A 26473-nucleotide genomic window follows, 5' to 3' on the forward strand; every position below is an offset into this window, starting at 1 on the left:
CGGTTTTCAATACGTTCTACGTCGGAAATTCCGGTTTAGAAAATGAAACTAGAACGAGACTTACATACCCTAAGAAGAGCCATCCAATTTATGAACTTATGTACTCAATTTTTAAGGAAAATTTCAAACTTAATTTTTGAATAATTTTGACTATGTTGACAATTAATTACTGATATCTAACTATTTTGTTTCCTATTATTATTTTCATTTGTTTATTTATTGGTTTATTTGAAATGAACTTTTTTTAACCATTGCCGAACATGAAACATTCCTGGGCCATGCACGTTGAATTTCATTTATTTTTGAATATTTTAAAAATATTTAATTATTTCTTTGTGCTGTTCACGTTTCACTAGACTTATCGTCTTGTATGTTTGTCAATCTCTGTAAAAATTGAAGTGTGGTAATGATGGCTTCTTTCTCTCTCAGTAAGTTGTAGTCAACATAGTAATTTAACTCAATTTAAGTTATAAGCATATTTCATTGATTTGAAAGTAAATGATTTATTATAACACACAATGTTGGCAGCCCTAATTCTTTATGCAGCAACTGACCGATAATAGCAGAGACCTATAATTAATTACAGGTCTAAGATAATAGTACATTTTACTAGGGCGAACGGAACCGATAGCCAAGAGTAGTATATGTAACTTAGGCGAACGGAACCGATACCCACGTGTTATACGCATATCTAGGGCGGAAGGAACCGATACCTATGTGCAATATACATAACTTGGGCAAACGGAACCGATACCCATGTGCAGTCCATGTAACTTGGGCGAACGGAACCGATACCCATGTGTTACACATGTAACTAGGGCGGTAGGAACCGATACACATGTGTAGTACATGTAAGTAGAGCGAAAGGAACCGATACCCATATGCAGTATATGTAACTTGGGCGAACGGCACCGATACCCATGCAGTGGCGGACCCAGAATTTTAGGTAAGGAGGGGGCAAAAAATATCTTGACAGGATCACCGGTGAGGATCACGAAGTGATCCGAATTGGTAAGGGGTTTGGGGCAGCCCCCCCCCCCCAAAAAAAAAAAAAAAAAAATGAAACCTCCAATCCTACATTCTGAGGGTATCTTGAACAATTTTTCAACAATTTTCAGAGGGGGACAGGCCCCTTACCGCCCCCAGGATCCGCCACTGGCCCATGTGTAGTATATGAAAGTAGGACGAACGGAATTGATACCCATGAGTCGTACATGTAACTAGGGCGAGTGGAATCGATGATATATACCGACGTGTAGTATTGGTGTGCATATACTGACGTCAAATTTTATCACATTAATTTTCCTGGGCGTTATGCCACTTTTTAAATAATAAATGTCACAAAATATACCACTGAAGCGACTTGTGGCATAGAGAATAATGAAATTTGCAAGGTACCTAGATGTGCATATAAATGTTTATGCGCATTAAAGAAGTCATTTAGTTTTCCAAACGCTGAATTTTATTTGTTTCCTAAAACGGAATTTCAACATTTAAGTTCCACAGTGCAGGTGGACTCCTCGTTTGCATATTAAAAAAATAAATCCTAATTAGTAAATAGGTACTTTGAAAATGTAAATTTCATGATGTAGATGAGGGTAAAAAATACTCTATATTGAGAATAAAAATTCTCGTTTTTTTTGTGTTTTTTATTTATTTTTACTTACTTTTTAAAAGTATTTGAACCACCCAATCAATCAATTTTTAGGCAACAACAATCATAATGAGGATCGATTTAGATCAATCAACTATTTCAGGCGGATCACTTCTGTTCAACAAATATTCAATACGTTTAATCTGCATAATACAAATGTTATTTTGGGTGAGTTATAAGCGCTTTGATTTTCACACCTATCAAAACTCGTACATCATTACGTTCGGAAACTATTTCATTCAAGCGTGCACGTTGACCCCATTCATGATATTCAGAAATCGGGGCTCAGATACAGGAATGAATATACATTTTTATTTCACATTAGTGTTAAGTACAAAGATAAGACATTAAAACCAACCAATGGAGAACTTTGAATTGGTTTCATTATTTCACATGATGCACTATAGAGTATATGTTCCCTTTCACATTTAAGAATGAAAATTTAACATTTTCACTTCCCTTTACGAACCTCTTTTGTATATTGCAACTGGATGAAAACATTGACGATTCACGGGCTCTTCAAATTATCAGTCCGCGGTCCAATAATGTTTCGCCTTCCTGAGATTTCAAATTCAAAAGATACACAAGTTCTTTCATTTTTCAAGTTATAAAAAGATAATTTTAATATATTCAAGGAAAAACAGTCGTTTTATTTGAAATTAAGATACGTCAATACGCCGAACGAAGAAGTTGAAAATACCAGCCGCACCGCGCATTAATACCAACTTCGGTACGCCGTCACGACAAAGAAATATCGAACAATGTCAGAAAATTGAGGATAAGGTTAAATTCAAGTGCATAAAAAGTCTTTTTGTTTAACTGGAGAGTAATATCTGGACAGCCTGATCGTAGAGCAACGTGTGTCGTATGATAAACCCAGACGGAATGGACGATCGGCAAGGCGGCTGGCCCAATCGTCGCCCTCAAAGGTAAGAACCAGCGTGTGCAGGACCCCCCTATTTTGTGGATCTGTCGCCATTATCTTGTGTTGTGGCTCAATCTGACTTATGTATGTCCCCAAAATTATTTCAGTACGATAGAGTTATTGTCCCGGAATGCATTAATTCCACTGTCATCTGATATGGCCTTATCTGATCTCGAAAAATTTGATTGAAGTTCCATGATCCTGTCAACCGATCAATCCAAATTTGCAAAGAATTCCATTCTTATCACTCATTTAGAATCGATTCCGTATGATTAACGGTCACTCATAACCTCGCATCATCTTCCAAATTTATCCTCAATTATCGTTTGGAACAAGACGATACGAAAACACTGCCATTCATTGAACTAACATGACTTGTGTATGATTCCAACTGTTGCTCGTGGGAATGGGCCCATATTTACATTGACAGATGGTCATTTGCCATGTAGAAACGAAACAGAAGGCACCCCTTACACAATCAATGGCCAACAACTGTTCGTGTTTATTACAAAATAAAACGTCAGTATTTTGCATCGTAAGGCTGTTACTGGTTAATATAAATATATTTTCATTGTTAATTTTTTGTGTTATTTCTAGTTAGACAGTTCACTTAGTACCGAGTTACAAGATTTGGTCCTATTTAGCATACATGTACTGATTATAAAATATTTTGGAGTTAAATTTTATGTTTTAAATTCTGGATCTGTTACACGTACATTTTACATCTTACCGTGTGACCGCTGTAAGATTAGTGAGGTAAAAAAATCAAAACAAATTTAATGTTACACCACATACGTGTACATCACCATAACAACTCCGTTAGCATTAAATGAGGAATGCATCACTTCATGTCGTAATGGTCTTTGTTTATTCAACTTAAAGGTTGTCTCAACTTTGAAATGGTAACCCCAGTTCCAAATTTTACTTACATATGTACATGTATATATGTATATAGAAAAATATGTACATTATGTGCATTTATGTGAATCAAATGTGTACTAGCTTATATAGTAAAACATCTTGGCTTTTTATATGATGATGGATTTTAAGGATTGTACATGTTTATTAGAGTTTACATATAATTTGCTTTTTTCCTTGTTTCTCCTGTGGACACCATTCATTAGTCCATGACATGCTGCTCATTAGCCCATTACTTAGTACCTACATTGTACATGTGAATCTGTCATTGTTGAGATACATATACATGTACTATTAAGTCGAAATGAACACAAACTTGGGCCTTACAAAGTATTTGAATTAAGGGTACATTGGTTAAAACTAGTTAAGGTCCTAGATCAGGACACTTGATTTGTATTCTAGGACCTTTGAAAATTCATTCACTTACATTTTTTGTAAGTCCAGACTTTCATTTCCATCCATACTATATTTGGGACTAATGATTTTCCATAAGTGGACTATTGATTTGAGAAGTTCAGGAAAATCTTGAAAGTAATATTAAACCCCTTGGGAATTATGACCAGTTAGTTATCACTAAAATTTTGTAAAAAAAAATACTTCATTTGTACATGTACTTTTCCACCATAATTATTTAAAAAAATTGTGAAAAATATATTACTTCAATAATGGACAAGGGTTTCATTAATTTTTTGCAAGTCAGGAACTTGAATTTTGTAGGAGGAACTTTTCATTATTTCTGTAATTAAGATTTATGTAATTTTAAATTTCTGGGTAGTACCTTTCAGAAGCTTAGAAGGGTAAAAGTACCTGTAAATGAAAGGCCTGAATGGAGGAATGTGTCAGAACACATTGAATACAGAAGTACAGAAATGTACATGTACATGTTTATATACTTACTTACATGTCCTACCCTACTAATCAGTATTACCCTTAACAGATAGATTTTTTCACCTTTTCAATTCTACATACTAACTTTGTGGTCACTGCTTATCTTTATGGATCAAGAAATTCTTATCTGAAATTTCTTTGATATATGACATGTACTTGTAATGTACATTTATTCATTTTTCTAGTCCATTTGCATGCTGTTTGAACACCCTAACTGGTCTAAGGATTTTAACATGAAGTAGATCACAACTCTTTTCTGGATACCTTTAAACATCTTGCTTATGTTCACACTGCATTTACAAATGTAGCTTTCAGTATGGTTAGGTCAACAATAGTATCAAAGTAGAAGATTTAAATCATGTACAATACTGATAAAAAATTACAAAATATCTTTTTCTACATAATAAAAATGTTAAGAAAAGCATAAAAAAGAAGATGCTGCATTGTTACGCAGTGTTTTGTAATCCCGTTAGTTAACATCAAATTGCAGATCAGACTTTGGATTTCGAATTAGAAATTCTGGTAAGGAAAATGAAACTAGCATGAGACTTAAAAATCTAAAACGAACAATACATTATATATTTAGGCTGACAGGCTGCTGACCGACTTTTAGAATTTAGTTTTTATTAAAACAATGATCTGATTTGGGTACATTGTAATCTTTGCTGTTTTGGTTGACAGTTGATATTTTATGTTGTCACTGCCTATCAGTTGTCAGACAAGGGACAACCAGAGTTTGACACTAGCTACATATTGTTTAGGGAACATGCATTCAGGTAATCAGCCTTGCCATTCTTCAATATTGAAATAAGTCAGTTACTACACTTACTATGTAGTATAAGATGATATTACAGACCTGATGAAATCATTTTTTAACCTGTCAGACATTTGGTCCGGCAACCTAACAGAATATGCTGGACCGAACAGTTATCTGCCGGTCCAAAAAAAAAAACAATTTAAATTTGCTTCAGTTCGGATGCCATCTTTAAACCAGAAGTTCCGGTTTAGGCATGTCTAATTTAAAAAAAAACAGAAATCACGTGAAATTTTACTGGACCAGCAGCTAAAAGTACCGGTCGTGTTCAACAGTCCAACGAATTTTGCCACAACTGAATTAAAACATTAAACCATGTTCAACACAGGGGTGGTCAGGGTATGACGTTTACATTTTATAAACTTTGATAGGAGTATGTGGTACATACATGTACATTTAAACATGTATGCCTGGTATATTTGGTACATGTAGTTCAAACTCAGGAACTCTTAGGGGGAGAATCATATTTGATGTTTTTTTTTCTGTTATAGGTTCATATTAGGTAGGGACCAGAGACTTTTAGGGAGATAATCAATGTCTTGCATTTCATTTCTCTGTTTCAGGTACATGCCAGGCATGGGACCAGGGACTTTTGGGGACAGAATGAATGTCCATTCCGACAAAGAACTGAATGATTTACTGGATTTTAGTGCAGTAAGTATACAGAAATTCTGTAGATAAAAACGTAGTTTACATCTGTGGTATTCTGGCAGTTTAGAAACTTCTACATTACAATGTAGGTAAATAAAATTTAAATATTTCATATAAAATTTTTACTTGCCTGGAAGGTAAGGATTTAGGATTTCTTATAAAAAGAAACTATTAAGTAACAGTCCAGAAAATTTTATCTTTTTATGTGATGTGAGGTTTGAGATGCATTTTCTTGTACATTGCATGTTTGATTTTGCTGTCAACAAAAATGGAATCCGAAGCAAGAGTCTTGTGCAGGTGCTTCCCATCTCTGTTCATGTTCATGTAGGTGCTGCCATCTGTGTACATGTATCTTGAACTGTTTGCCATCTGTGAACACATACATGTCGATTCTTCAAATTCTTAGAATTATTGTCCCACTACAATTTAAATATGCCACTGCTATCAGTTACAATTGATACATAATTGAATGTTTAAATAAGAAGCCAGGATCTGTGACATGTACATGTTATTACCGATTATATGATATGTCTAATAACCACTCAGTGCTTTGTAAGGAAATACTATTTGTAGTTTTAATAACCCATTTTCTTTAAATATCTGTCACAGTATGTAGGTCTATCTAGATAAAATATCCTCTTTGTTTAATCACCAGATGTTAAGTTGTTCTTTTTTAAATAACAAGAAAAAAAAAACTGTACACCACAAGAAGACATGATCTCTGACAGGTACAATACTATATTGTTCACTGAACATCTTATTCTGCTTATATGTACATGTATTCGATGATTTATGTACAAAATGTAATAATTGATTATCACTTGATTACTCTATTAACTGCACAATGTAATTGATTAATCACATGTTCAGTTAATTAGTAAAGAAAAAGTAATCATACAGTAGACCTGTGTAGGTCACATGAAACTTCTCTTAATCAGTTGTTTTCAGTTGCAGTGCATTCTGAACCTGCATGGTCTGAATAATAATCATGATTATGGTATCTTTATTTCAAGAGGGCAATCTTTCCTGAGGTCCTCATCTTCCTTGACTGAACAAAAAACCTTCATGGAGGGGTATCACTCAATGCCATGTTAATTGCCTCACCATACATATGTAAAATGGTGTATCTTTTGATGCCCTGTTTAAAAAATGATACTGAGAAAAATATCACTCAATGCCACGTTACCTCACCCAGGTTGGGAAACTCACTCAAATTCTAGTCAGTCCTGTATACAATTTTTCAATATATTTACTACATGTATATGGCTATATAGGCTTTAGTTAAAATTAGCCAGCCCTGCCAAAAAATAGCCAGACTCAGGCTGGCGGGCAGGCTACTATTTCTAACTCTGCCTCACCATACAAATGTAAAATGGTGTTTCAGTTGATGTTTAAAAAACGATACTGAGAAAAATAATGCATGTACACAACGTAACTAAAACTTTGGATGATGAAGGGTTGTAAGGGACAATTCAAACTTCGGATGAAGAAGGGTGGTAAGGGACAATTCAAACTTTGGATGATGAAGGATGGTAAGGGACAATTCAAACTTTGGATGATGAAGGGTTGTAAGGGATAGTTCAACTTTTTTTATTTCAATGTGAGTGAACATTTACATGTAAGTGCTGACTGGATGTACATTTATAATAAATGAATAAAAAATATTTAGGATTCTGAATTTGAAAAGACCATTTGAGTCTGAAATCAATAGATGACACAATTTTCAACAATGTAAGTTTTCTAGCTCCCCCTCTGTGGGCCTCACCAGCTGTTTCCAGACTTTGTCTTCATGGTGTATTATTCAAACTTATGAAAAACTGTAATAGATCAATATCAGAGGAAAATTTGTAGATCTCAACCGTCCTCTGTTAATCACTAACCATTGATCGTAGGTATATTACCAATTATAGTCTTTTTAGTTCCATCTGATTGTCCATTTAACAGTTTAAAGATTTTCATTTGTGTAAGAAATCTTTAAAATGCAAAGAATGAACTGATTTTTAAAGATATTTTATTTAGTAGATGGTTTGATTATGGATCTAATTGTGCCATATAACTTTGAAGTTTACTTTAGGGTACTTTGAAATATTTATATTTGTTTTTTTTTTTTTATTGAGGAGGGTTTCAACAGATGAGTAACTCCTCACATTTTAAATGAAACAGTTCAATAGTCTATTAGAATTTGTAAAAAATATATATACATGTACATGTGTAAGGTGAAATTAACACTGATCTTTTTGCATTCTATCTTCAGTAAAATTTCATATAAAACATAGAGAGATACAGCATCAATCAGCCATTAGTGTTTGTTTAACTATAGAACCTTGTGAATCAGGGCTATATAGGTGCCTGGTAGGGCCATGGCTGTCTTTGCTTTATTTTTGTGTGATATACATGTAGTCTCGTCCTCAGCAGTCAGTGTTATATTAGTATTTGAGGAACTTATATTGACATTGTTCATGTATGCTTTGGTATTATCAGTGGATAACTTCTGAAACATAATTCAGTTTCCGTGGCAATTTTTTGAAAAGTATTAGGAAATACATGTACATGTAACATGTGGTTTCATTTAATATGTACTTTAAATTGGAAATGAAAGGGCTTGTGAGGTAAGATATAAAACTGTTAAGAGAGACTTTACTTGTAAAAAAATATTTTACATAATATTAACATTTTTTGTTCACCATACTAATAAATTTTATCAAGTAAATTTCTATTCAGGTTATAAACCTTATAACTTCATCAATGTTAAAGTTAATCTGCTGCAGCAGTTTCCCAGTGTGTTGTGGTATTTTTTGTTTACATTCTGTAATGGAGATATTGATTTGGTACCCCATCTGTCCAGCTATCTGTACCATGTGGTATTGGACATCTGAGTCTGGCACCTGCAACAGTGTCAAGGTCACCTCTCAGACTCCGTTTGCCTGGAGTATTGGCTGCAGCCAGATGTTCTGGACAAGGTCATTATGTTTTTAGTAATGATTTTTTGCCTGTTTATTTTTTTAAGCAGATGGAATATGTGTCATATGAGTGCATTGATAATGCAACTGTTGCAGGCAGTCTGGCAGATGTCTCTGAAGTATTCCATTCATAAATTGTGGCAGATGATATCGTCAAGGGAGATAATCAGATTTAATTTTTTGTTTCATGAAATGTTGTGATAGGATGGTAACCACAATATACAGTGTATAATGTACATATAGGACATTTTTGTTCATGCGCATTCTATTTAAGATTAACTTGTATATTAGGACTACCCATTTTATGTTACCAGGATATTGCTGTCCCTTGGATAGTTACTTGCACTATACTGTATGTGGCTACCTTTTACTGATAACACAGTGAATGATTTTTTGTCTTTTTAGATGTTTTCCCCTCCAACTGGGGGCAATGGGGCAAAGATGAACCCAGGTGGAAACATGGAATATTATAAACCAGGTTAGTTATCATAAGTTTGAATAAAAAAAAATAAACAGTCTGTTTAAAAGAAGGATTCCCTATAACAGGCCTGCAATGTGGAAGGTTTATAGAGATCAAGCTGTTTGTCCATCCCATCTGCACGTCTTCTGAGACCTTTAGCTGGAATTTGAAGAAACTTTCACAAATTCATCACATCCTCTCATTTTATTAGTATCTTTTAACCAAATGAAAGATACTGACAATCCACAATTAAGTGGTGTGTGCCCCTGACACTGTATCTATTTAGTGGTGTACTAGTGAAAGATACTGACATGGTATGTACATGTATTTAGTGTTAAACTAGTGAAAGATACTGACACTGTATGTATTTAGTGGTATACTAGTGAAAGATACTGACACAGTATGTATTTAGTGGTGTACTAGTAAAAGATACTAACACTTTATCTATTTAGTGGTGTACTAGTGAAAGATACTGACACAGTGTGTAAATGTATTTAGTGGTGAACTAGTGAAAGATACTGACACTGTATCAATTTACTGGTGTACTCGTGAAAGATACTGACACTATCAATTTAGTGGTGTATTAGTGAAAGATACTGACTAGAGTTTGTTATTTTCATAGTGATCAAATAGCCTTGCAATTGATTTTAAAAAACCTTAAAGCACCTAGATTTTAAAGGATTATAACTCAAACCTTTTAAGAATTGGAAGTTGTCAGAAATACATATTTTCCTCAACTTGGAATTTCATGCCTTTTGTCTCATTGCAAATTTAAATCTCTTTGACAACTTACACTATTGTCAAATGCTTATACTGTATCAAACATTTGATTACAATCCTAATTCAGAATTTTATTAAGTTTGAATGTTATTGCCAAACTTGTCAGGGTTAGAACTTTACCATCATATTAAGCTACACTCTGCAAAGCCTTTTATTATAGTGGAACTACTAATACCTATTAGTATGCTCATTCATCCAGATCTGTGGTAAAACTCATCATGTTTACAATATGTGTACGTGCATGGTTTGTATTGGTGACATTTAGAATAGTCCTCAGTATGTTAGTGATTGCCCCAGGGCCATTTACAATCACATTGCCGTGATGCTATTTTTTGTACCAGAATGCTATCTGAAAAGAATTTCCCATGAAGACATAGGGCCCAATACAAATGTGATGCTATAATTTTTAGAATAGATGCAAGATGTAGGGGTTACCAGGATGCTATCTCTAAATCTTTAAATAAGGTGAACACTGTGTACATGTATGGAGGTACATGTATACTTGTATGGGTGGCATTTTAAAGTAGTCCTTCCAGTACATGTACATGTATGAAGGTATTTGTATTGGTGGTATTTTTCTGTCATTCTGACAGATAACTGTTAGACAAGTGTCAGGTCAGGTCATACTTATTTTAATTTTAGCTAACTACACACGTATTTCACTGTCAAATCTTTATTTATATGTTGCAGTTCCTCAAAATGTTAAAACCATTTTCTATTTTGTTAATATTAAAGAAATCATATTGTTCAAGGCCTTAATTAAAAAAAATTTTTGTTTTCCTTTTGTTGACATAATTGCAGAATTCAGTTTAATATGAAAACAATGTTCCCATATTGAATTATCAGTATAACTTGTCCTTTAATCTACCAGTGCAGTCTTCACCAAAATTGAAAATTCTTGCAGGACATTCAGTCTGGCACTTATAAAACTTTTGTCGGACCAAATTTTGTTGTGGAGGGGGGTGGGAATTAACAAACGCCACATGAGGCAATGGGTGATACCTTTTGAGTAGAATTTCTATTATATTTCTATTTAGAAAATAAGAGTACAAAATGTAGACCTTAAAAAAGAATAGATATGGTGAAACATATCAAGTTCACCAGCATTTAATCTTAGAACATCAGCAAAAAGTCACGTAAACTCTGAAAGGCCAAGACAACAGATGTAATACAAACCACAGAACATTGGCACCTTCAAATAAAATTAGGACACAATGACAAATTAATGATGAACATCTCCTGACTGTGGACAGGCACATTACAAAATGTATATCTGTTGGAGATAAATTTTATGAGTTTAATGTTTAGTTTGATATTAAATGAGAACTGATCGTCATTGGTATACACACCCCCCTTTTCTTTAATGTTTAGTTTGATATTAAATGAGAACTGATCGTCATTGGTATACACACCCCCCTTTTCTTTAATGTTTAGTTTGATATTGAATGAGAACTGATCGTCATTGGTATACACACCCCACTTTTCTTTAATGTATAGTTTGATATTAAATGAGAACTGATCGTCATTGGTATATACACACCCCCATTTTCTTTAATGTTTAGTTTGATATTAAATGAGAACTGATCGTCATTGGTATACACACCCCCCTTTTCTTTAATGTTTAGTTTGATATTAAATGAGAACTGATCGTCATTGGTATACACACACACCCTTTTCTTTAATGTTTAGTTTGATATTAAATGAGAACTGATCGTCATTGGTATACACACACCCCTTTTCTTTAATGTTTAGTTTGATATTAAATGAGAACTGATCGTCATTGGTATACACACAGCCCTTTTCTTTAATGTTTAGTTTGATATTAAATGAGAACTGATCGTCATTGGTATACACACACCCCCCTTTCTTTAATGTTTAGTTTGATATTAAATGAGAACTGATCGTCATTGGTATACACACCCCCCTTTTCTTTAATGTTTAGTTTGATATTAAATGAGAACTGATCGTCATTGGTATACACACACACCCTTTTCTTTAATGTTTAGTTTGATATTAAATGAGAACTGATCGTCATTGGTATACACACACCCCTTTTCTTTAATGTTTAGTTTGATATTAAATGAGAACTGATCGTCATTGGTATACACACAGCCCTTTTCTTTAATGTTTAGTTTGATATTAAATGAGAACTGATCGTCATTGGTATACACACACCCCCCTTTCTTTAATGTTTAGTTTGATATTAAATGAGAACTGATCGTCATTGGTATACACACCCCCCTTTTCTTTAATGTTTAGTTTGATATTAAATGAGAACTGATCGTCATTGGTATACACACACACCCTTTTCTTTAATGTTTAGTTTGATATTAAATGAGAACTGATCGTCATTGGTATACACACACCCCTTTTCTTTAATGTTTAGTTTGATATTAAATGAGAACTGATCGTCATTGGTATACACACAGCCCTTTTCTTTAATGTTTAGTTTGATATTAAATGAGAACTGATCGTCATTGGTATACACACACCCCCCTTTCTTTAATGTTTAGTTTGATATTAAATGAGAACTGATCGTCATTGGTATACACACACACCTCTTTTTTTAAGTTTAATGCTAAGAAAGAACTCATCAACATTGATATATGTAGGTCTTCTGCGGATACATTACTGAAACATAAATGTACATTGTATTACAGGTAGAAAAATACAATTTATAATCAGTTGCTCACTTAAGAAAATTATAACACTTTAAATTTGCCTCCAGGTAAACCTTGTCATAAATAAGATTTAGTATGTAGTAAGAGTTAAATAGCTGACCACAAACATTTCCATGTCTTTTGTCAAAAATTAATCCAGCACATTTAATGTGAAAATTGGTTTAGTAATAATTTAAGGAAGGTTCAATCTTGACTTAATTGGCAGTATCATACATTACACTTCACAAAACTTGGGTCAAATGTAGATGCCACCAGTGTGCTCAACATTTAGGTCAATTGTTAACATCACTAGTGGGCTCAACAGTTAGGTCAGTTGTCAACATCACTAGTGTGCTCAACATTTAGGTCTATTTAGATTCTATGGTATTGAATCATGTGACTTCCGAGTTATTTCTGTCCAACCTTTTAGAAGCAAGTTTCTATGGTATTGAGTCACGTGACATCAGAGTTATATCTGTTGATCTTGAAGAAGCTGGTTTGTATGGTAATTAGACGTGATTTCAGAGTTATTTCTATCCTACCTTTAGAAGCTAGTTTCTATGGTATGAGTCATGTGATTTCAGAGATATTTTTATCTTCACTGTGTCAACAAATCATCCACTCAGAACAACAGCTGTTGTATGTGTAAACATCCATATCTTTTATCACTTGGGTAAATCTTCACTAAAAATTCAATATAATACAATGGATTGTCAACTTTATAAAAACTGTCCTTAAATTTGTCAACCTTGTTCAGGTCCAGTTGTTTCTTAAGCAAATATCCTGTATGTTTGGAGTCAAATTTTTTGCAGAATGCCCCCCAAAAAATTATCCTCTTCCTTTTCGTTAGGGTAAGGGGTGTGTTCACAATAGGTTAGAAACTAACATTTTGTTCCTATTGTTGTTAATGTAAATGAATTATTAATGCCAGGGTTGACAGCTCCTTTCTTTGGAGGTAACAAAATGACATAACATAAAGAAATACCTTATCTTTTTCTTTGAATAACCAAAAATCCATTACCCAATAATACATGTAATTTGGACAATGAAAGTTCCTGATGTCATTTCACTTTCCCATTATGAGATGGACTGCTTAATCAAATGAAAGAATTTGGTGAGTGAAGGAATTTATTTTAAACACCCCCCTTTTTTGTTGAGCCTTTAGTGGGTGGTACATGTATATCGTCATAGGAATGTCCTTCATCCATTATACAGAGGGGTATCCATCTCTTTACCTGAAATTCATCCTACATCAATGAAATTTTCACTGAATCTTTTATAACATATTTCCATTGTACACCTCCTATCTTAGATTTTGATCCAAGTTAAAAAGTTCATGTTATCAAATGCAGGAGTGGGGGTATCAAGTTAATGAGCATTGCTTCCAGTTTTTCTAGTTTTCTTTTATTGTGGTATCCATAGAAACCTGAAATATTCAAGGTAGATAACTCAAGAAAAAAAACAATCTGCCTTAAAATATAATAATTTTCCTTTCTTGTGCTTGAAAAATTGATTGTCCCCAACTTGAACTGCACTTGAAGTTTAAATTATATGTTGGGTACTCCCAGGTGTGTGAATCAACATAGGTGGGAGTATTCACTTCACTGTACAACTCATTGATTTCAAACCAGACATTTAAAATCAGATACAAATGTCTTTTTAATCAAAGATCCATTCATTCACTCTTGTATATTGTACATGTACATTTTGTATGTATAGTTTAATCTTTAAGGTTCCACTAAAGTCGATATCTAGGACATTTTTTGTTGAATTGTTTACAGTCATTATTTTAACTATTCATTAAACCTTGCCCTGAAACTTTGCTACATTTTTGTATGTCAGGGATGAATTTTTTCCCGCTATTATTTCAAATCTGGATTTTTTCGGACATTAAAACTCAACATGTGGCATTGTTTGAGAAAAATGTATAGATTTCAATATTTTGCCAACTTACGCCAATTAGTTGCATCATGGTGCTTATGCTGATTGTTTTATATATAGTTAAAGGTTGGTGATTACGGGTTGGGGTGGGAGGGTGTTTGGGCATGCACAGGAAAATGGGTCTGTTGCCTGAAAATGGTCATTTTTGGTCATTTTTCACCGGAAGTGGTACTCACCAAAAGAAGACGGTGTCCAAAGTGCATTTTTTCCTAAGCTTGTTCCCTCTGATGGTAATTTGAAGCCAAAAATTGTTCATTACAGTTGTAGGTGGAAGGTCAGGATTCTCCAGAAGGGTCACTCACAAGAGGATTTTTTTGCAGTTTTTGGCTTCAGATTGGCCTTAAACTGAAAGTGGTTGGTACATGTATATGGTATTGACATCATGGGAGTGGTGAGAGACAACATTATTCTATAGAAACCATGTGAAATGAAGCACTGTGGATCCATACTCTGCTGTTGTGAGAGGCAGAGGATTGAGCTCTACCCCTTTTTGTGGCCTTCTTAACTCATGATTTCTTGTTCCTATTTTTGCTAAAACTGTATAATATAGTCTCATTTTAAAGCACATTCACTCTGCTTACATATGAAATCAAATTATGGTTTCTAAAGCTGAAAAAAAAATTGCCAGAACCCAAAAATCAAAAAACAGCCCATGACGGTATATATATATATATAGTTCCTGCATGGTAAGGGTTAACGGTGATCAAATTTAAGGGTAAATACTTTCTGAAGTAAGCAAGATAAAATTTTACTGTGCTTAAATTTGCTTGTGGAATTCTTTATGTATTTATAAATTAAGTTCAGAAATAACCCAAAGATCTTCAATTTAGCTAGTGGAAGGTATATGAAGTTCAATCCATGATTGTTTTGTATGAAAGAGTAATCAAGGGAACCAAGGTTATAGCGGTAATCAAAAGAATGTGATCCGGGGACAGAGACCAGACATGGAAAACAGACATACACAACAAAGAACATAAAGTAACTAAAAGCATACATACAAAGTAACAAAAGTAAATGAGCAACTTGGACTCCACTAAAAACTGGGAGCATGGACCATGAAATAATTGTTAATTCTTCAAAATTTGATAAATTATGATAGTTTATGCTGTGGACCAGCTAAAGTCCAACATCACTAATCATAAATACTTAAGTTTCATTAAAATCTGGTTATTATTTTTGAATCTGTGGATACTTGCTCTGCACCAGTTGTTTAGGCTACAGAATATATGCATTTCTAAGCAATAATATTCCATGGTTAAACTTAAGATTTATTTGAAAATTTTATGCTACACTTAAATTAATTGCAAAATTGTTCTATTAAACAATGGACTATGCTTATGTGTAGATAATGATGTTCAGTCGTAGTTTAGGTAGGACAAGTTGGAAAAAAAACAAACTGCCCCCCCTTTTTTTTCCTTTGTCTAATGTCATGTTTGGAGGACAGATAGTAATAAGCAATTAACTATTGTTAACAGTGTTGTCAAGTAAATACAATTATAAACCCTTTGTATTGTCTATTTTTTCATTATTAATAAAACAGTTTTGGGACTTGTGAAAGATTTTGTCCATTAGTCCTGTTGACTAGCCTAAAAAGGTTTTTGTGCAGACTGCCATCAGCTTCTGCTTGTAAACTACAATATATATGAAATGCTCTCCATTAACACCATGATTCCACAAAACTGATTAAGTGCTCAGGTTAAGGGTAAATATTGAGCATTATTGACTAAGTGTACTGATACAGTAGGGTAGACAAAACTGGGAGCATAATTGACTAAGTGCACTGATAGGCTGGTAAATAATCAGTTGTCTTGATAGGGTTTAAATGTAGGTTCATGAATATAATGAATTATGTTCGTGTATGTAGATCTTATATAACCATGGTCAATCTGAGAGGACAATATTCAGAATTTGTAGAAACAGAATGTTTTCCCAGTGTAAAACCTTGGTATAGCTAATTACTGTGACATGATATAGGGTATTTTAATTTAAATGAAGCAGTAGAACAAAGCAGTTAGTGTTGTCTGTGAAATCCTACCTGATCATGGTTCAGTACTGATAGTAATCTAACTCCATAGGACAATTATAGGCCAGGTGAGATGCACATACATGTATATGTTCATGTCAACTGCTGCATTGTCTGACGCCCCGTGCAGGTCCGGGTGTTAAAAGAATAGGCCTGCAGCAGCGCTAAGCTTGTCGTAAAAGGCGACTAAATAGTGCTCACAACCCTAGCCAGGGGCTAGGGTGCTCTGCCCACAGAGCAACTGGGATGTGTGCCCCAGGTGGTGGAATGGGGTACCCCTGGCGTGTTACATGCTGGGGTTGTCAGGCTATAATACGGAAAACTTGACCACAAACCATAGTGGTGCACTGTGTTGGGAAAGACGCCACGTTCCTCGCACGTTAAAGATCCTACTGTGGTATTCTCCCGGAGTAGGAACCATAGGGCTCCGCTACAGGAGGCTAAATTGCCCAACCCTACCCACCCTCTCCCTATTTCCAGTGGCAACCAAAATTTGTTAACCCCATTGTCCTTGTGTCCCATCCCTTTTTCATTTCATCATCATTTCATGTTCATTTTATCATCAGTTTCATGTTCATAGTCTGAATATAGCTGAAATATTGCTGCTCGGACGTTAAACCCCAACAAACAAACAAAGCATTGTCTGATGGGGGCACTACTACAGACCTTATAAGAAAAAGGGGCACTGATAATTTTAACACGAGTTTTGGGTAATTCATACATGTAGTTGACGTGTAGTGTAAGTGGCTGCATGTAGGTGACGTGTAGTGTAAGTGGCTACATGCAAGTGATGTCTGGTGTAAGTGGAAGTAAATTGAGGTACATGTATGTAAAATGGATACAATGTAAAAAATCCTGTTGGGGATTTGAACAGAAGTATTCTGGTCTTAGGAGGGCACATTGTATGAGAGATTTGTTCCAATAGGATTATAAGTCAGTCCCTAAAGTAAATATAGAGGTGTGAGAATTGATTGTTGATAGATTAAAGTATTATCAAAAGAGGAGGATTTAGGGTTTACAAAGACTTTAGTAAGGTGTGAGGTGTTTGATAAAAATGTCACATTGTTGACATAATAACAAATTATTTATGTTAAAGTTCAAGTTTTACACCTGGTTTTTACCTGTGTAAGACACCTGGGAGGAGGTTATAACACACACTTTGTGGTGTGTTGATTTAAAACTGAATTGTAAACAGGAGAATTTTTATCATTAACCTTTTGCTTAAAATAAATTTATATTCTTTAACTCTTTAAGAAAGTTTAATCCATCCATATATGTCTCTCCTCTTTTTTGTTAAGTTTCAATTACAATCTTTATTTGAAGAACAATCTTCCTTATTATGTTTCAAACCAAAGAATAGGTCAAATGTTTTTTTGTTTTTTTTTAGTTTTAAAATTTATATCGTTTGCATATGCCAAAGAACTCAAAAAGATCATGTCCTTTATGTGTAAGGAAAACTTATGTTTTCTGTCTGTAAATCAGAGCTGCCAAACCTTACTACTCTAGCGTAAGTTTACCGATTTTGGCTCTGGAAAAATGAAGGCAGAATTAGGAAGAAAATCTTATGATCTCCATCCTTCTTTTTTTTTTCACAAAAAAACGAAAATCTGGATAATTTTCATCATCATCATGACTGTTTTCGGCTTTAAAATGAGTGAAATCTGCTTCACAGCCTTTTCGGTATTTGCCAGTAATGTTATAAAGTTTATAATATAAAATAAACCTTGTTGTTTTTGGTCAAGCTCTTATAGCAGCTTTATAAAACAAACATGGCTGCTCCTCTCAAAAAGATCTCCAGCAGACGTCCAGCCTTACTATTTTTCACAACTTGGTCTGGCAGCTCTGGTGATGTTCCTGAATTGGGCTGGCAGCTCTGGTAATGTTTCTGACTTTGGCTGGCAGCTCTGGTAATGTTTATGACTTTGGCTGGCAGCTCTGGTAATGTTTCTAACTTGGTCTGGCAGCTCTGGTAATGTTTCTAACTTTGGCTGGCAGCTCTGGTAATGTTTCTGACTTTGGCTGGCAGCTCTGGTAATGTTTCTAACTTGGTCTGGCAGCTCTGGTAATGTTTCTGACTTTGGCTGGCAGCTCTGATAATGTTTCTTACTTTGGCTGGCAGCTCTGGTAATGTTTCTAACTTGGTCTGACAGCTCTGGTAATGTTTCTTACTTTGGCTGGCAGCTCTGGTAATGTTTCTAACTTGGTCTAGCAGCTCTGGTAATATTCCTGAATTGGACTGGCAGCTCTGGCAATTTTTCTGACTTTGACTGGCAGCTCTGGCAATTTTTCTGACCTCGACTGGCAGCTCTGATAATGTTTCTGACTTTGGCTGGCAGCTCTGGTAATGTTTCTAACTTGGTCTGACAGCTCTGGTAATGTTTCTAACTTGGGCTGGCAGCTCTGGTAATGTTTCTGACTTTGGCTGGCAGCTCTGGTAATGTTTCTGACTTGAGATGGCAGCTCTAGTAATGTTTCTGACTTGGGCTGGCAGTGCTGGTAATGTTTCTGACTTTGGCTGGCAGCTCTGGTAATTTTTCTGACTTCGACTGGCAGCTCTTATAATGTTTATGACTTTGGCTGGCAGCTCTGGTAATGTTTCTAACTTGGTCTGACAGCTCTGGTAATGTTTCTTACTTTGGCTGGCAGCTCTGGTAATGTTTCTAACTTGGTCTAGCAGCTCTGGTAATATTCCTGAATTGGACTGGCAGCTCTGGCAATTTTTCTGACTTTGACTGGCAGCTCTGGCAATTTTTCTGACTTCGACTGGCAGCTCTGATAATGTTTCTGACTTCGGCTGGCAGCTCTGGTAATGTTTCTGACTTGAGGTGGCAGCTCCAGTAATGTTTCTGACTTTGGCTGGCAGGTTGGGTAATGTTTCTAACTTGGGCTGGCAGCGCTGGTAATGTTTCTAACTTAGGCTGGCAGCTCTGGTAATGTTTCTAACCTGGGCTGGCAGCTCTGGTAATGTTTCTGACTTTGGCTGGCAGCTCTGGTAATGTTTCTAACTTGGGCAGGCAGCTCTAGTAATGTTTCTAACTTGGGCTGGCAGCTCGGGTAATGTTTTTAACTTTGGCTGGCAGCTCGGGTAATGCTTCTGACATGTACATTCACATGTTATTTTCTATTGGTAAAAATTCAAATTTGCACATTGTAATATTTGTTTATTTTCAAATTTTGTTAAGTTTTTGATGTGTACATGTACATGTAATAATGTTAAGTTTCAGATATATACATTGTAACTACCTACATGTAAGTGTTTCGAGTCTGATATGTACACGTCCACATATATTTCTCTGAGAAGTGGGGCAGAGAAAGTATTAATTTTGACAAGTTTCTGTAATATGGAGGTGTGATAGTTAAAGTGTTAATATAATAACTGGTATTAAGTGGATGTTTCTATTGATAAATGGAACTTTTTGTCTGAAGGCCAAAGAAATAATATATCTGTTGCATTGTATCTCCTACACAGCTTACTCTAATTTCTTACTCCTCGACCTTCAAATAGTTTTTGTACAACAAAACAAATTGACAGCTGATGCAAATGTAGGTCCTTCTCGTATTCATATTTATGAAATTAATTGTATAAAAACCTGTATAAATTTGTGTGTATATTTTATCGTTGCAAAAAAATTGTGAATGTACTCAATTTTTGGCCGAATATCACATAGTGAAAATTAGATTATACATGTAGTATGGTGAATGCTGGGGGTCGATAAGGAAATTATTTTCTTAACACTTTTCTCAGCAATGATTAATCACAGCCTCTTGATATTTGGTATTCAGCATCAGGTACAGGTTCCATATCTCGGCTGTCAGACATCTACTTCCTGTTTAGCAAAATTTTGCTATTTCTGTCTTTGACCCATTTTTGGCCTAATTTCTCAAGTGAAAATGTGGTTATAGTATGGTGAATGTTGTTCAGGCAGGCTGGTGGGTGGGGAAATAATTTTTTGTAAGACTTTTCTCAGCAACTATTTATTGCAGCCCCTAATATTTGGTATTAAGCATCATGTATGGATCCCATATCGTGGGATTTCAATTTCAGGCCTGTTGGACATCTACCCCCTGTTTAACAAAATTCTGCCATTGCTCTCTTTGACCCTCTTTTTTTAATTGGTACTTGTACCAGGAAACAAAAATATGATTTGTTTGGTCTGATTAAAGTCTGCATAGAGTAAAAATCGCAAACTGTATTGTACAGAATTCCACTAATCTTTTTGAAAGATTGCAGATCAGTATGGTCAGGGATCATCTTTGGGAAGGGGTCAGAGATCTTTTACTTTTCCCAATGGCCCTTGCATTTTGGTACAAGGAGGGTATTACAGTGGTAAGAGCCTTCAAATTGACCATATAAGCTTCATTAAAATGCAATAATAGCACTATGCAGTCTTTGACATATAACTGTCTGACTACAAGCCTGAGCTAAAAATTTCTAATGAGCTGATATAGAAATCATTGACAAGTTAGACAAATTCTGCAAGTCCACCAGCATTTATACCAGCCATGCCTGTGGGCTGGTCTCAAATTTGGCGACTGGCTATGGAAATTTGGTATAATTTGAGTGTTCAAAATGATATCTGTCTTATTCTATATATATATATATATATATATAAAAAATATGGAATAATATCATCTAAAATATAGATGTGAGATTTCCTTATTTTCAGCATCATCTGAGCATTTAACCTGCGGATAAAAATTGTGTTGTTTAATCATGTAAATAATTAGTTGATCAATGGATTCGGATGTTGACTATTCAATTGTCATCTCACTTCAACCCTTAGGTCTATTATCACTGAGAACACTTAATAGAATTGTAGCAAGAAAAATCGGTGGGAATTCACATCTTACCCACTTTAATTGAGATCACGGTTTGATTCGAATTGAAGAATTGTCGTTAGTTGTTGACAAGGCAGCGTAACAGGAAATGTGATGGGATTTTTTCGATTATCTGTCGCAGTATGGCAGATTACATTGTAATAAGAAGTATGCCTTGATCAATTTATGTGTAATTTGTAAGGAACAAAGTCTAATAAAGTTAATCCTTCACTAAAGGATGAAAAGTGGATATGTAGATACTACAATACACAAATATTATGTTTTTAAAATGGTTACATTCGTTTATACATATTTGACAGGTAACCATTTTTAAATTTTGTAATATGTTTAAAAACTCTGCTTTGAAGTTGTTCATACAACAGGAAACTTTTAGTCTGTACTTCTGTAAGTTAAGCATTTTCAGTGTTCATTCAAATATTTACGGGAAGTTGTTGCATTTATTTTGCCAAAGTACTGATTGATTCTTTGTAATGGTACAGTGTACTTTGATGGTGTAAGAATGGTTCCTGTTGTTTTTAATTAGTAGATTTCATTAGTACAGTCATGTTTTGAATTGAAAATTAATGTTTCCTTAGTAATTCCTATGAATTATTTGACCTAAATAACCAGTGTTAGAACCAATTGAAAAATAGCTCTTCCTCAGGGCCTGGTTGTTAACATCAGTATAGTATATATGTCTTTTACAGGTATGGATGAGGGATCTTGGAATTCCGCCAACCCTCCTGGGCCTCACGGATCTCATGGTCCTCCTGGTCCTCCTGGTCCACCTGGGTCTTTCAATAATCAGGTACTTATCTATTGACAATTGCTTAGATGGAAATGATCATAACAGATTTCTCTAACTTACCCAGTGGTTAAATTAATTTTTATATTGTTAGATTAGTTTAACCCTCATTTTGCAATGCAAGGATCATCTCAAGAGGGTCACTCTATAAAGATAATTCAGGTGTGACATGCTTCTACATTTTGTGCAGTTCATTGGCTAAGTCTATTAAAAAAATGAAGAAACTAGTTTTATTAGAATTGAAATTAATCATGGAAGAGTAATCAAGGGAACCAAGGTTATAGCAGTAATCAAAAGAATGTAATCCAGGGACAAAGACCAGACATACACAACAAAGAACATAAAGTAACTAAAATCATACATGCAAAGTAACAAAAGCTAATGAGCTACTCGGACTCCACTATTAACTGGGAGCATGGACCAGGTGCACCGGAAGGGTAAGCGTCCTCTGCTTTTCTAGAAACACCCTCCGAGTTGCTCTTAAAAAGTCAAGTCCAGGATAGACAAACGAGGAAAGGAAAACTGTGGCCCGTTGAATAAATGAATTTTCATGGTGCAGATGGATACACCATAACGATCCACGAGTTCATGATGACGACCATTAAACTTCTGTAGTGATGACTTCAATCTTGTAGCAACATAACCCTGTTCCAGAAGCCTATTTGTTGGAGTTCTAGCGCGATACAAAAAGTCTGCGTAGTTTCAGCAAGCTCTGGCATAATGTATGAGTTGTAATATGAACACTCCATAGGCAGGTGCTGAAGGGATGTTGCCACAGATGAAAGGAAAGTTGACAATTCTGAATGAAAAGGGAAACTCCATTTTATTATTGTTTCTGTGCTTCTCTTTTTTTATTTTTACAATCCAACTTTTGATACATGTAGTGTTTTCACTATATTCCTGACTGTTAGGAGAAAAGGAATGAAAAGCTGATGGAGGAGTTGTTGATCTTCAAGGATAGTTCGAGAATTCTTTAAAAAGATAGTAAAGATTCATCGAATTATTGATAAAATCTTTGTTTTAAAGTTAGTGCCATTTCTATTACAGATGCAATATGATGGACAGAACTTTAATGGACAGACAGACAACATGCATCCATTTGTTATGAGTAAGTTCAACCAAAAGCAGTCAAACAGTATGATCGGCAATGTCAAGGTTTAGAACAATGTGAATAGGCAATGTCAAGGTTATGAACAATGTGAAAAGGCAATGTCATGGTTATGAACAATGTGAAAAGGCAATGTCAGGGTTATGTACAATGTGAATAGGCAATGTCAAGGTTAAGGATAATATGAAAAGGCAATGTCAAGGTTTTGAACAATGTGAATAGGCATTGTCACGGTTATGAACAATGTGAAAAGGCAATGTCAGGGTTATGAACAATGTTAATAGGCAATGTCAAGGTTAAAGACAATTTGAAAAGGCAATGTCAAAGTTATGAACAATTTGAAAAGGTAATGTCAGGGTTATGAACAATGTGAATAGGCAATGTCAGGGTTAAGGACAATGTGAATAGGCAATGTTAAGGATAAGAACATAGAAGGTGAGGTCACCTACCATAATTAGAGTGAAAAAATTATTTATTATATCTCTTTAAAAATTATGAAAAAAATTTTGTACGTGTGTACATTCAAAATTTAAGATGTCAAAATTACGTACTCTAAAATTTAATTGACTAGATTTTATAACATTTTAAAGCACTGAGTTACAGTTACACATGTCTCTGCATTAAATATTCATGTTTCAAGCAGAATTTCATACCAGCCCCCTCCCCAAATACTGCAAATATCAAAATTTTCCATAGGGGTAGATTTTGCTAAATTTGGAAAAGATTTTCTATTTGAATTACTTACAGAGACCAAGAAATTTATAATGTGAGAATCAGGAAAGTAACCTACAGTATCTTTAGTTATTTGTAGCTCATTTTATCCTGTCATAAAAGAAAAAAAAAACCCAAAAAACTATAAAGAAAACCACACTTCTAGTGATAAATGCACACAATCAGATTACCTCAGGGCTATAATTGTTCTCTTAGAGACTATGTCATTTGCTCTACAGTCATCAAGTGATACACAAATAGGGGTGTTGTATAGTATTTTATTTTTTCTTCTTTTTAGACAAAGACTACCAGCCTGGTATGAATTCACAGGTAAGAGAATTGTCTTCTGAAGTTATTGGCTGTAGTAACCTTATAATCTAGAATCACACTGTTTGTCCATTCATACATCTGTCTATATAAATCCTAAATTGCATAAGTGATTTTGATGATATTTTATGGGCATGTTGAACATTTTATGAAGATGATTGAAGGGGTATAATTTTTGTGGGAGGAGTCCAAAGGGAGAGAACTCAGTACCAACATTGTCCATATGGAATCAACAACTAATGTCTTTGTTAGCTAGGTATTCAATCTTACACTTTAATTTCCTTGTCTGACCAATTACAGCCTTCACTGGCCTTTGATTATACATGTACCTTTACACATAATCTCTTGGATCTAAATTGCCCATGGTTTTATTCTTATTGACCTTCATAGGAATATTCTTTGAAAAGTTCGGGGCCCTGGCAAATTTAAGAAGATGAGCAATTGAGCAAGCTTGTTTCATGAGGTATAGTTAAGGAAGTGCATGATACTTGAAGGGACTTATTTCTCTATCCCACCATTAGTGCAAGTCAGCTATAGAAATCCTGACGAATGGTTTAGGAATGCATGATACATGAATGGACTTATTTCTCTATCCCACCATTCCAGCATGTCAGCTATAGACATCATGATGAATAGTTTAGGGAGTGCATGATACATGAAGGGACTTATTTCTCTATCCCACCATTCCAGCATGTCAGCTATAGACATCATGATGATTAGTTTAGGGAGTGCATGATACATGAAGGGACTTATTTCTCTATCCCACCATTCCAGCAAGTCAGCTATAGATATCCTGATGAATGGTTTAGGGAGTGCATGATACATGAAGGGACTTATTTTTCTATCCCACCAGTAGTGCAAGTCAGCTATTGATATCCTGACGAATGGTTTAGGGAGTGCACGATACATAAAGGGACTTATTTCTCTATGCCACCATTCCAGCAAGTCAGCTGTAGATATCCTGACGAATGGTTTAGGGAGTGCATGATACATGAAGGGACTTATTTCTCTATCCCACCATTCCAGCATGTCAGCTATAGACATCATGATGAATAGTTTAGGGAGTGCATGATACATGAAGGGACTTATTTTTCTATCCCACCAGTAGTGCAAGTCAGCTATAGATATCCTGAAGTATGGTTTAGGGAGTGCATAATACATGAATGGACTTATTTCTCTATCCCACCATTCCAGCATGTCAGCTATAGACATCATGATGAATGGTTTAGGGAGTGCATAATATATGGAGGGACTTATTTCTATATCCCACCATTCCAGCAAGTCAGTTATATATATATCATAACATATGGTTTGAGAGTATGATATATGAAGGGACTTATTTCTTTATCCCAACAGTAGGGCAAGTCAGTGATATAAATTTCCATTTAGAAACCTGTAGGAAGAAATGAAGTGATCTGTGTAACAGGTGTGTAACATCTGTTGTGTAGTGTCTTTGTTTTATGGTATCAATTTAGGAGATACATGTATCACTTTAAGAAAAGAAGTTTTTGGCACTATCCTGAGGAATGGTCACAATTGAATGCTTGGGTAAGCTAAGGAATTAGGGATAATTTTTTTTCACATGCCCATCTTTGTATAAAGGTGTATAGATTTTAACTTGATCCATTGTTCACACTAAACACATTAAATAAGAATATTCTTCAATTTTATATGAATCTTTGTTGTATTGTTTATTTCTGTTACTGTGAGTTCCCTCCCTAATTTTACTAAATTTAAGATTTTTTTAGTTCGAGTCGTTTAACTTCATTCCTACAAAATTTGGGTGATTTTTTTACTACATCTCATTACACTTTCAGCAATTACAACGAAACTTAACATGTAGTTCATTGCTTATTTCTATTGATGAAAGATCTCTTTTCAAATTTTGTAAATTTCAGATTTTATGTTTGTCAGTTATGGAACTTACTTTCTATGAAAATTGGGCTCCTGATTTTATACTGTTACACCAAAACTCTTTATTTCCATTGACCTTTATTGATTTGTTTGTTATAGTGCCCGCTTTGTAAACA

The 26473-nt window shown here is 34.7% G+C and overlaps 1 protein-coding gene across 14 annotated transcripts in view; it reads left to right on the forward strand.

Moving 5' to 3' along the window:
• Window positions 1-2164: 2164 nt before the first annotated feature.
• Window positions 2165-26473, forward strand: part of LOC148597582 (transcription factor 12-like) — a 74732-nt gene continuing 50423 nt past the window's right edge. For 11 of the 14 annotated variants that reach the window (XM_088564034.1, XM_088564040.1, XM_088564039.1 and 8 more), the window contains exons 1-6: window positions 2379-2583; window positions 5763-5853; window positions 9216-9288; window positions 22200-22300; window positions 23345-23405; window positions 24415-24446. In XM_088564034.1, the coding sequence (XP_088420160.1) occupies window positions 2522-2583; window positions 5763-5853; window positions 9216-9288; window positions 22200-22300; window positions 23345-23405; window positions 24415-24446 (420 nt within the window). In that variant the 5' untranslated portion in view covers window positions 2379-2521. Of the gene's footprint in view, window positions 2584-5762; window positions 5854-9215; window positions 9289-22199; window positions 22301-23344; window positions 23406-24414; window positions 24447-26473 lie in introns of all 14 variants that reach the window. The other 3 variants (XM_088564036.1, XM_088564041.1, XM_088564044.1) reach the window with 1 other exon arrangement.

The sequence above is a fragment of the Perna viridis genome, chromosome 15, assembly GCF_037379345.1.
Source record: "Perna viridis isolate PV_CMFRI_1.1 ecotype Kerala chromosome 15, ASM3737934v1, whole genome shotgun sequence".
In the NCBI taxonomy this organism is placed as follows: Eukaryota; Metazoa; Mollusca; class Bivalvia; order Mytilida; family Mytilidae; genus Perna; species Perna viridis.